The following is a 13,322-nucleotide window of genomic DNA, read 5'->3' as shown; positions in this document are numbered from 1 at the left end:
AGAAGAGTGCGTATACTGGAAACACCAGATTTAGGAATAATTTATATTTTTGTTTTCATTCTCCTCCACTTATAAGAAGTCATCCAAGCACCACAGTAATAATATTAGCAGATTCTTTATGTGTAAGTACTCTAAGGCAAATGGATGGCACTGTTTTCAGGAAAGTGTTGAGTCCCTTGCTGTTTGCAAACACATAACTAATATGAAGGTGAGGCTGAGGATAGACAGATCTTAGCAGCAAGGCTCTAGATGTGTAGGCTCCATACTAGAGATCAAACCAAGACAAATTTTTATGACAGAAATGCAGAAGCAACATTTTCAAAACACTTAGTGGGATGTGGCATTAAAACTTGTGTCAAAATTCACTTCAGTGAAATCACTGAGTTCATTATTGCATGAGTGATGAAGAAGGAATAAAAACCCCTGTGTTGCAAATATATAAGGCATAATTTCATTTTCAGAATCAGTAAATGATACTTAAATGCAAAAGTCATTTTTCTTGATATCCTATGTTCTTATGCAGAAGCTGCCAGTCACTTTTCCCACACAGCTATGCTTGTAAGGTTGTAAATAAAAAAAAAATAAAAATAAATTTTTAGTATTCTGAAAGTGTGTCTCATTTGACATTGTAGGGTGAAGAAGCCCAGCCTCACTCACCCCTGTGGAATACTAATTTACTCCAAGCTGAAGTAAAGTTTTGGATGCAAATTATTATCAGACGAGTGATTTCAGAGAACAGTGATAAATTTGTTACTGACAAAGGTTACAGCTGTTACTTTTTGCAAGATACCTCTGCCTTCAAGAGTTAGTAAACTAAAAGGCATGTATGATGAGAAACAGGTATTCTGAAGTTGTTCCAAAATAATAATTCTGATCTCTTCCCATAGAGTTTAATGAACCTTACAGAAGGGAAAATTATCATCATGGCTTTCAGTGTCATCTACATATTCTTGGGTGATATAAGAAACCATTTTATGGATTCACTACTGCTCTGACTCGAAGGCACCATGCTGCAAGATGATGGACAGAATTAATAATTCAAGAAAGCCTAATATCTTTTTAAGGGCACAACTACTTTTTTTGTCATGGTATAATTAGCATATTGTTCCTTCCTCCAAATTGTGTTGCAGTATTGGGAAGAATTTTTTGATACAAAAATAAGAGAAGGTAACTAGGGAGAAGGTAAGGCTAAACTCTAAACAGTGGGAGGAATGGATTAGGAGATGAAGACAGAAGGTGATTTGAGTGTGAGCAAATATGAAAGCAATAGTTTCCACATGTATCATGATGTAAGAAGGGAGAGCAAATGAAATAAGAAATGTAAAAAAAAGACTTTACACAACTCAGAACAGGGCAGGAGAGATCTTAAGGAAAAAAAAAAAGGAGAAGGTTGTTAGTTTCTTAGAGAGAAATAAGGCAAATTTAAGTTACACAAAGTAAAGCATTCTAGCAATAATGACTTGAGTACTTTCATAGATGCCTAGGAACACCAGGGAACCTCCATTATTCAGAATTTGAAGAATAAGCTAAGCAAACACCTGTCAAGAATGACACAGACATGCTTATTCCTTTCTTCGAGTAGGTGGAAGAACTAGAAAATTTCTTGAGGTCTTTTCCAGTCCTGTGTTTCAACATTTCTATGCTTACATATCATACAGAGATTAAGAGATTGCTAAAATACGTAATCTCAAAGCCCTGGTGTTGAAATAGCAAACACACTAGTCAGAAAGCCTATTTCCAAAAGTCAGATGCATCTGCTGTAATCGGCATTTGGTACTGTTCTCTTTTTCCAGTTCTATTGGCAGAAATGACACCCACACAACATGTGTCCAGGCAAGCACCACATTCAGTCTCAATTTTAACTAGCACGATTTGTTCAGAACACATAGCACAAGGATTATGAAGAACTATCCTGTTAAAAAATTATTAACTTTTCTATTTAAACTGTTTTGTCCACTGGGGTTGTTTAGAAATATCCAGTCACTTCAACTTCTGCATTGGGATGGACACATAGACCTCTTCTTTGCATTTGTTATGACATGAAGAATGTGGCACTGTATGTGACAAGTACCTGTGTTCCAAAACATACATTAAGTTAGGTAGGCAGACAGCATATGTTAAATCATGTTAAAAGGCAAGTTTTTATGTGCTAATTTTTATGTGTTCAGGAAACATTTGTGGCTAATTCCATTCTGACAGCCATTTTACAGTAACAGTTTAAGCTCCTAGCAATAACACCATAAAATTAATATTGATAAAATAGATTACTCCCAAATCGTACGAGTTACTTGGAATTTTAAATACAAATAAATCTGAAACGTTGATCAAAATTCAAACTCGCCCACATGAACAGTAAGCACAACAGAAACTCCCATAACTTAGTTTGCCTTCCTCGAGATTGTGTGGAGCACTGTGAGGACATTCTGATCGCATGTGTTGTCCAACAGCAGAAAGGCAGCATGGCTGGAGCACACAGCATTGAGACAGTCAATGGACCACACAGAACATCACTGCTAGCAGAAATCACATCATCTGCATCTAGTGAGCAAACTGACATCCAGAACCATTTGTTCAGCTTTTTGCTATAATACTGCTGCAGAGGATGTTGACGCAAGTTCACACGTGACATTTTTTAGCTGATGGAATATGCCAACTCTAATGTAGAATGTTACTTTCAGTGGATAGCAAAAAGAAACAAGGGAGGGAGGGTGATGATCAGGGAAGGCTCATAAGGAGGTAAGAAGGTACGGGTGAATATCTCCCATGAGGACTCACTCACATCCCCACTGGCTGTACCCATTTGTAATGCTGTTAGCCCCACTGGAGCACACGTTGGCCAGGGGCAGGCACTGCCCACACATTGGTTGTGAAGCTCTGTGCAAGGCAGCAAACGGGTCCCCTAAGCACCCAAAGCTGGTACAAGAGGGAGCAAGGTGTGCAGAACAACAGCCTTCACCCCACTGGGAGAGCCCTGTCCATGCCAACCCCAGTGGGGTGTGCTTTGCTAGGGCGAGGCTCTGAAAATAAGCCTAGGGTAAAGGAAAAATCCTTCCCCACCAGCTCTGGGCAATGGTGCCAGGGCAGCCTGGGCACAGAGCTGCCAAGGAGGGGGCCCCAGCGGGGCAGACAGAAGTCTATGGAGACTGAAAAGGCAAAGGCACCGAGGGCACCATGCAACAGTACCCTGGTGTTCTGTCAGAGCTGTGCAGTTCCTGACACTGCAGAATAAATTGCCCTTAATTCAAAGAACCCATATGGTATGGACCAAATCTTCTAAGACTTTTCCTAGAATGGTTATTGTTTCTGAATGCTTAAGCAAAAATGCCTTTAGGATTAAAAGAAATAAGCAGCACTACAAATGGCAAGCACAGTGTTCCTAAAAACCTTTTTCAATCTATTTTTTTAGCACTTCTTTTCATTCAAAATTGCAGTGGTTTGAAATGACAGCTTTCAGACTGCTCTAACTGAAAAGTGCCCTTGGGTAGCACTATGGAATTGTTTTTTATTTACCAAGCCAAACTCTAAGCTTTTTAGAGGGAACAATATTTTATTCGCTGTTTATGTAGCATTTAGAAGAAAAATACAGATTTTTTGGAACAGCATACACTCCACCCTGCTGTCTTATGGGCATTACTCACATAGGCAAATTTGGCTTCTGCTTGGGTGCTGATTCTTCAAAGCCTTAAAGCTGATGTTAAACAGGTATTGATAGGTCAGGAAACATCAGATTTTATATTACATATTGAATTCTAACTCTAACCTCCAGCCATTCAGTCATTTATCATATGAGGACACATGATTCCTTATTTAATGTAACAGTAAAAGTTGACCTGTAACTACATGCAAATCAGTCCATGAAAGCCAGTAGTTAAAAAATATATATATTGTGTCTTTACTAAACAAGGAAGAATTATCTTTTCGTTTAATACAGAGGCCAGATTTTTTTTAGACAGTTTCGCTAGCTTCCTAATCAGTTTCTCACCTTCATTGTTCTCAGCTGGGTGCCAATAACACTGCTAGTAAAAACTTTGTCCAAGACAAAAAGACAAAAATGCAGCATTTCTACTGACATGTCAATACAGGTATTTTACAGGGTATGCAAATTAAGTCCAGATAACTTTCAAATTAAAGTACTAGCCACAAACCTGAAGAAATAATCAATTCTGACCACTAAAAGGGTTTTAAACAGTACATATACTGGAACTCCTGTCAGAATAAGGTAGAACTCCACTGCAAGAGTTTTTCTTTAAAAAGACAGAAATCAGGTATCTTCCCACTGAACTTACCAAAGTCACACAACTTCAGAACATCATTGTGGCTTATTAAGAGATTCTCTGGCTTGATATCTGGAGTACCAAAGTGAGAGACAAAAAAAATGCTGTTAACTTCTCTTTTTAATTTTGAAATTTTTCAGCAAATATTATTTCATTATAACATATTTACAGATATTCATGCAATCATTAAGTGAAACAGCACAAGAGCAACTGCTGAAACAGCTTCCAGCAATTCACTTTATGAACACGTAGAATTAATTTCCTGACTTTTGAAGCCTTTTAAAACATTTCCCAACAAAATATGGGAAAAGGTGCTTACAGCTATTTCTGGACAGCAATCCAATATGCAGAATATTGTGTATTGCAGAATAATACAAAGAACTGACATTTAATTACCTAGTTAACTAGTAAAATCTATTAAGTGTGTTGGGTTCAGCATTTTCAGTCACGAGGACCTTCTTGATGACTTTTTGTCATTTGTTTAGAAAAAAAATGTTGTCTAGCGTTAAGCCCACTTTTTAATTCCAATATGGATATTGTGGTATCCATATATGGCATATTTTTCAAACTATTTTTTTTTAAAAAAATCTTTTCATACTCCTGCTTATGTTTGATCAGTCTTAAATTCTCATGTTGTATGAGAATTTTTATTTCTTGGAAACACTAATTAGAAATGTTACTCTTTTGAAGCCATAAAACAAAATACAATTTGATTAAATCAGGATAAAAAACATAAAAGTAGATAAAGTCACTCATCAAAACATGCACTCTAAGTGCTTGAAGCTCAGGAGAGAAAGTAAACATACGGAGATGAACTCAGGGGAGCTGGGAGGAATTGCCATAAGAAGTAAAACATGGGGGACCATGCTTTAAGTTTTGGGTTATTTTTCTCCTAAAACTCTAGTATCAGATTCAAAAGTGAAATGACTGAGCACCATGAATAGTTTAAAAGAATTCCTTTTCCTTTGGCAGTGTCTGTACTGTAGTTTCACTTCACTGTGTATATGATACAATCTTTATATCATACCCCAACAACAGGGGACAGCAAGCTTTATATGTACATGAATTTAGTTTTACAAAGGTCTGAAATCATACAGCAGACTTAAGACCTAGCCAAATTTACAGATTTTTTTTTTTCCCTGTTTATATAAAGCCATTGCTTATATTTCTATTAAATGCAAATTACTTCAAGTTGTAACATCTTTCCCCTTAGAAAGCAAATTCCTACCCAGGGCTTATTTCCATGTTGAGAACTACTCACCTCTATGAACAATATCATTCTTATGGCACCAATGAATTGCTTTAATTAGCTGGTAAATATAGCTTTTCACTTTTTCTGGTGGAACTCCATTTGGCATTTCTTCTAGCAATTCAAGCATATTCTAAATGTTTAAAAGACACATTATTTTAGAGGGTTATATTGCAGTTGCTAGAAGATAACACGGTTTCAGCATTCTGAAGCAACACTCAGGCCACTGAACCTGGCTATGCAAAAGCAGTAGTTTAACATTTAAGGAGTGTATTCTAATTGTGAGCGTACTACTAGCTGTTTTCATTCAAGAGAAAGCATGCGTAAAGACAATAATCCTTAAAGGTGAACCACAAATATACCACAAGTCCTTAAAAGACTGTCATCACACCACTTATTCTAAAAGTCATTTAGTTACAAAAAGTTGCTTAAATAGAAACACCAGTTCAGTGTCAATGTCCAACTGCCGGTGGCAGACAGGTTGGAACTAGATGATCTTTAAGGTCCTTTTCAAGCCAAACCATTCTATGATTCTACGATATGACTGTGCTTTAACATTCTGTTTTCTTCATTATTAAGTTAGTTCTGCTGCTTTGACATAGCAGGGCCATGATTAATCACAAACTCTGTCTGTATGTAGTTAAAGCAACACAAGCCTGTTAGAGTAAATGAAGTTATCAGATATAAAAATGCCTCATGGGGGCATAAATCCTAACCTAGGGAGTATCCTATAACTATATATCAGGTATATTGATCTTAGACATATTTGCACTACAGTAACTATGGCCATAGTAACTGTTTTAAGGATATACCTAAGAAAGAAAATAAACTGTTTGTTTATATTAGCAAGTTTCCTCTTTGAAAGAGGACACTCAAGATTTCCATTATGTTAGACAATGTCTGCAATTTTGCACAATTAGAAATGCAATGGAGTTTGCACTCTGATTTCTGAATGAATAATGGCCAGAACATTTCTAAGTTTTACAATCTGTAAATAAATACTGGAACTGAAGGGCTTGAGTATAAGTTTCCTTAGAAACACACTTCAGATCTGAGAAAGAATTTTCTGTTAAGGAACCATATTGACATTAGTTACACTCCTATCCACAAAGAAGCATGTGGATCTGGTTAAGTAAGTCAAGAAGTTAGTGTTACAAATATGAACCAAAATAGTACCATCCACAAAGCCAGACATAATCCTGTATGAACACATTAAGTAAATGGATGATGAATAAAGGAGATTAGACTAAATGTGAATTTAAATAATCTGGATTTTAGAGCTAAGATTCCCCGAAGGACACAAGGTGCTCATCACCAGTTAAAGCAAAAATTAGCCTAAATTTTTTTTTTTATTTAATTCCTTCTACTCTTCCCTCATCCAAAAATACAGAAATCATTCATCCTGGTCCTCGAATCATCCATCCTATTCATACAATAGAGAAACTATTGTGGAAACTATTTAACATATCTGAATAGGAAAAATGTTCATGGACTGCAAAGTTTAAGTGAAAACAAAGGTAAACATTAATATAAAAAGCACATCAGGCACAAACTATACATGGTGTCCATCTTTATCATTGTACTATTTTATCCTGATGCAAATAATGTTAGAAATTGCAGCCCAGTGTTTTTAACAATATTAACAATTTTTGAAGTACGGTCCTTATCAGATCAATTAAATGTCTTTAACTTACACTGCTCTTTCAACCCACCACTACAGAGAGCTTAGCCAAGTCAACTATAATAGAAAATTAAATGTATGTTCTAAGTTGGTGCATGATCAAGGACATTTCACGTGTCTGGAACAACTGCAAGGAACATGGGTGGAACAAGTCAAGCTTTGGATGTTAGATCCAAATAAGACCCACCACATTCGTTGCTCATCTGCTGGCGAAAAAAAGAAGTGAATTCTGCCAAACCACGGGCTAATATAGGTCACCTCACAATATGCAATAAAATTATATGACATAATAAATTGTAAACTGAAGAAAACAAGACACAACATTTAGGTTGAGGAATCTTTATACGAGACTTGACTGAAGAGGACTAGCACTCAGCTAGACTGCAACATCATACTGGCAGGGTATTAAATGAAAATTTCCATCAAGGGAACAATATCTCATGGAATCTACAGAGATACACATATTTATGCTTCTGTGTATTTTGATTGTGTGTATGCAAATACTACGCAATTATTTCCATGAAGAAATGATAAATGGTTTAGTATTCAGAGGGAAGGTCTACCTTCATCACAAAGGTTGCAAAAATAACAGAAGACCAATCTGTTCCAGGTTTCTCCCTGGAAACACACCAGGATGTTTGGCAGTAGTAGGCCAGTCTAAGGAAATTTTGGATTTATTTCAAATGAGGTCAGAATTTGAGATGATGACAGTGATCTTTGCCAAATCCCTCTAAGCAACTGTTGATAGTGGCCTTGTTGCAGAAATATACAAACAATTTCTACTTTTAACAGGAAAGGACCGAGAAAGCTGAAAAGATTTGACGGTTGAAAGTCTGTGACTTTGTTTTGAAAGACTACGTCAAGATTTATTAGACAATTAAACTGGACTATGAAGTTTGGAAGGAATTTTTTTCTTCAAATGATATGTATTCCAGATTACAGAATTTGAACATGTTTGTGTTCTTATATAGAACATTTGTTTTTATAAATACCAACACATGAAGTAAAAACAATCGTAAAGTTATCAGTGTTGCTTCCTCACAACAAATATCTAATTACAACAATTCAGATTGTATTAAAAGTTTTTGCTCTCTAAAAGTCCCTCTTTATAGATTAGAGCAGTTTAATTTTCAGAAGTAAAAATATTTTATAGACTTTTCTAGAAAGCTGATGATTTAATTGTGGCAAGGATAGTACAAACTCAACTCACTTTTTCCACATATTCAAAAACTAAGTATAATTTTCCTCTTCTTCTGAAGGCTTCCTTCAGCTCCACTATGTTCTCCTGTTTCAAAGTGCGAAGCATTTTAAGCTCTCGTAAAGTGGTTTCTTTGACTTCTTCATTTTCTAGAGTGCAAAGTAGAAGCGACAGTGTAAAACTTATTAAAAACCAAAACACCCCCCACAAGTAATGTGCGCTATAAATCTTCATTTCAAACTCCTGATTAAATTCGCTGTTTCTAGTTATTACAGAGAAAAAAAGCCTTATTCTGCAGTGTGGACTCTGCTGCCTGGATGCTTCTGCACTGAAAGAGAGGTAACTGGTGACTGTGCTATCATTATGCAACCCTCACAGGCTTCCTGTCACTACCATCAACATTTTCAATGGCAGAAAAAGTCATAAGAAACAAATTGTTTGCATTTCTATCTTCTTCATTATGAAGGGCACTAATAGGCTTCAAAAAAATATGCAGATATGTGTACAGACACATCCTCCACCCCACAAATGTCACATGCATGAGGTGCTGGCAAGGCTAATATTTCCTCAGAAGGAACCCTGGAATGGAAAGGTTGGCTTTAACAATGTCAGAGAAGTCTATTTGATTCTAAGATAATTTTATTCCCAAAAAACCATGACAATTTTTTAGACTGACAGATTTGTAAGTCCTGTAAGCTTCCTCATGAGGTTTTCAATGGTAATTCAGCAATGCAGACCAGTGAAGCAGCTGTAGAGGGAAGCAGAGCAAGTACTGATTCAATGAAGCGTTGAATCAGATTCTGAGAAGTCAAGAAATTTAACTATTGATTTGACACTTTAGTTGTCTGAAAGTTGTTCAAAAAAGGAGGACTGTTTTACTAAAGCTTCATAAACTGCTTATCATCAAGGGGCTGTGAACTGACTGGGTTCTAAAGGATACTACTAATGAAATGTCAAATGAACTAGATTACATTAGGGTTTATTTTTCATTTAATAAAATGAAATGCAGTAATTCCCTAAATGTGCCCATAAAAATGTACAAGCAGGGTTCTTAATCTTTTAGACTTTTTATCCACAACACAGCAATATTAAAAGGGATATGACTGCCTAAGTTTTAAGCTGAATCACATTTGCAGGTCATGTACCACAGACAATCAGAGGAAGAGGAAACAAGGAAATTTCTGGTCAAACAAAAGGCAAAATCAAGCTTGCAGGGGAGAAAGAATAAAACAGGTCATGCAAACACATAAAATCATCATCAGAAGAGAGGGGGAAAAAAAAAAAATGAAGTATAGCAGGAGGGAAAAGGAAGACAAGATACTATCATCACAAATGTTTTGATTAAAAAATATATAATTTAGAGCAATCTAAATAATTTAATTTTAAAACTGAGGGGTTGGTGTTGGCTTGCACTAGCAAAGATTACATTATTTCATCTTTAGCTAGATACACTCTTTCCAGTGCATTTAGCATGCATATGTCGAACAGCAAAAAATTAAGTGAAACAAAAAATGGCAACAGAAACAATTACAGTATATTCAGATTTCTAATGAACTACCATATTAATGAGACAGATGTGAAATGGGCTGAATCCAATCCATCAAAAGAACTTCTGTTGTATTTTCCAGAAACTTGTAAACAACCAGCTACAACTCTGAAAAGCACTCATCAATCATGTAAACTGATATTACATAATACTCTTGGAAAGCCAGACCTAATGACAATGTGACATTTTTGTGTTTTCATCTTTTGGTAGACAAGCTAATGTAATAATCCTGTTTAGGGCTTCTTGCTGAGATTCATTGCCTAGGATCTGTACTGAATAGTCATATCGAGTTTCAAAGAGTAATTCTTAAGTACTCACATGACCTGGTCAAGATTGTCACCACAATGATATTATCTCCTACATTATTTAATGGGGATTTAAAACAGATTTCTGAACAGCAGAGCTAAAAAATATGCTCTTCAAGTGTCTGACAAAATCAGCTGCATAGCACAGAGTCTGCACTGTGTAAAGAGACTCAAATCAGAGACTGCTGTATCTAACTGACTCTTAAAATTACAGTCCTTGTAACCAACCACACTTCTATGGCCACCAGCAATCCTATAACAACAACAAAAAAGTTTGCTAAAACTAAAAAGTGACTGCCGTTTCTGTAAACCACATTGTTAGCTTTCAGCTAAAGCCTTGGTATATGGCAAATCATAGCTGCATTGCCTCAGATCGGGATGACTCCTTTCATTACTCCATATTGGGCTTCTCCTTCTGTTTGTTTTAGGTCACTAGGGATCAGGGTTGACTTCTGATGTGTGCAAAATAGACAGATGCTCACATGGTTGATTGCCAGCTTTGCTTAGGATAGGAAACTGGGATTCACTGTCCCTCAATAAGCTGAGGTCAGAAAGCCAGTCCTGTCTCGTACAGATCTTTGGTTTTACTACTGCTGGGTGAGGAACAGGTGTGTGCAGCACTGACAAGAATTTCTACGTGTCCTGCCTCATGCCACCCACTTTGCCAGCAACAACAAGCCTCGCAGGAGTCAGCTCTTCCCCCTTCTCAGCAAAATCAGCAACACTGGAGAGTACAGAGGCTTCTGTGAAAGGGAAAAGAGCATTTCCAGTGGAGAGTGGAGCCTGCTGAAGAGACGGCAAAGTTGCTGCCTCACCATCCAGCTTCCCTCAAATCCTCCCCATGGATCCCCGAGTACTCCTCGATTCCTCTCCGTATCACTGAACTTCCCAGTGACTTCTCTTGGTCTTCTCCATTTAGCCCCTCTCCTAACATTTCCATCCCCTCCCACAGATGAAGAGTAATAAAGCCCAAAAACTCTGGAAGTCACTACTACAAGAGGGGATTTTGCCATTTTCTGATCACATCTGGTCTCCGAGTGGTAGATCTTATTGATCTTAGACCTTAGATCTTATAGATCTTAGATCTTATTCACTGCAATCTCTGTCATGTTAAGATAGATGCACCAAGACAGAAAGGCAGTTATCTAGTTGGAGCATATAATGCAGTCCCTAGGCATGCATGAAAGATCAAGTGCCTTAAATATTCACAGAGCTAATAAATCATTATAATTTTAAAATCAGGTCTTGATAGATGAGACTTCTTATTTTAGCTGGAGAGATATTAACAAGATAGTTACTGACATGAAAGATTATACAGCAGAAAAGGTTACCTTCACTGTCTTTGAATTTCTTGATAGCGACAATTTCATGTGTCTCCTGTAAAACAAAAGCAAAGAAAGGGAAATGAGCAAGATCTGTTGTGTGCTTTTTTTTTTTGTCCTGAGCATTGAAGAGAAAAAAAAAAAGCCTCCAGAGAAATTACACAGTGCAACCCAAAATTAATTAAAAATCCACATGTAGCACATATGTCACAAGTAGGAACCCTAGTATGAAGAAGCAAAGGTAAATGCTCAAAATTCATATTGAAATACCTTGTACCAGATATCAATTAAAATTTTCAGAAGAGTTGTTCCTGTGACACTAGTTGCTTAGGTATTTTAAGTCAAACCATCTTTTATGTGACCAAATTATGAATGTAGGCGCTTATCTTTGTGAGCCAAAATGACAACACTGTACTAGCAGGTGGCTAGGGCTCACAACAAGACCTGTAATTTTGGTTGCCTAAAGTTTTTTGGTTTCAAAGTTCAAATATCTACAAAGAATACGAGTTTGGGAAAGTAAATTCTCTGTGCCTCCTTAAAAAAAAAGTCACCACCTTACCTGAAGCCTATCCAAAACCAGAATCACTTATTGAATTTGAAAGTGTTAATCTGTGCCTACTACACAATCATAGGTGGCAATGCCTGTATGCCTTTGCACTCTTCTAGTAATCTCTATTCTCACCAAGCCTGATCATCATAGGTCACATTTTTCTCTTAAATGAAAAGATTTCTTTTGTCACGTGAGCAGGCATGCCCTTAGCACGTAGCCAACAGGGCATGACTAGTGCAGGTCTGTACATATAATGATGCAGCACCTGACTTTTAGGTGGGGAAGGTTTAAGGTCCTAGAGTAAGGGCATGTGAGTAGGCAGGCTGCAGGCTACCTGGGTTACTATGATTCTAAGTGGCCAAACTACACCTACTTCACACTGAAGAAGGTTAGTTCAGCAGAAGCAAAACATGCTACTAACTCTCAGAGAGGACTTGGATTGCTTTTCTGTTACCAAAACCTACCCGTCATATGTACTGGTCTGAGAAGGCTGATAAATTACATAAATTCAGCTGAGATACACAAAGGTCCAAGCACTACCCTTTGCTCAACCAATTTACAGAACAGCAAAGAAAGGGATGTCAGAACTGAGGAGATAATACACATTTTCAGGTTTGCAGTGGTTCTGAAAGGCCTGCCTATAGCTTTTATGTCAAATACAGTTCCTAAATATTTTTGTTTCAGGAAGCTTACCAATGGAATGGTCTAAACTGAACAAATGTTTTTACCAATTATGTTACTGCTACTAAGTTACAGTATTGTTAAATTTACTAACTCTATAGTAATAATAGTAATAGTTACTAGTACTCTGAAGGAACACTGCTAAGTGGGTAAGTAAATTTAGCTATTTGACTTCTGGTATCTACTGTTAGGTGCTCTGGCTAATTAAGCCTCTGAAAGGTTTTTCAGAAATGAAACACTGTAATTGCCCTCAAAAGCCCCTGCTGACTGTAACATGCCTATGTTTAGACAGTGTGCATATCCTGCCTTGCAGACGAGCCAAATTTATCCCTTTGCATTGGATTCCTATTTCATACGAAGGAAAAGAAAAAAATATAGATGTTTCAGATCCACTAAAAGGCTGCATTCTCAAAGTAATGGCTAAGTACACTAAAAGAAATGAAGAACTTAAAGGCTGTTGCCTGACACATGCAGAAATCCTGTACCATTCAAGAAATCTAGTCCATGTGGCTTCTC

At 36.9% G+C, this 13,322-nt stretch overlaps 1 protein-coding gene across 1 annotated transcript in view; it reads right to left on the bottom strand.

The window, feature by feature from the left end:
• Window positions 1-11,630, bottom strand: part of CDKL5 (cyclin-dependent kinase-like 5) — a gene marked incomplete at its 5' end in the record, with an annotated part of 46,882 nt that extends 35,252 nt beyond the window's left edge. The window contains 4 exons of the mRNA XM_008947709.1: window positions 4,287-4,346; window positions 5,536-5,656; window positions 8,415-8,551; window positions 11,585-11,630. Coding sequence (XP_008945957.1) covers window positions 4,287-4,346; window positions 5,536-5,656; window positions 8,415-8,551; window positions 11,585-11,630 — 364 coding nt within the window. The remainder of the gene's footprint in view (window positions 1-4,286; window positions 4,347-5,535; window positions 5,657-8,414; window positions 8,552-11,584) is intronic.
• Window positions 11,631-13,322: the final 1,692 nt, after the last annotated feature.

This window comes from Merops nubicus, unplaced genomic scaffold (assembly GCF_000691845.1).
Source record: "Merops nubicus isolate BGI_N331 unplaced genomic scaffold, ASM69184v1 scaffold15029, whole genome shotgun sequence".
NCBI classification, from domain to species: Eukaryota; Metazoa; Chordata; class Aves; order Coraciiformes; family Meropidae; genus Merops; species Merops nubicus.
This window is presented reverse-complemented; position numbering and strand designations above follow the sequence as displayed.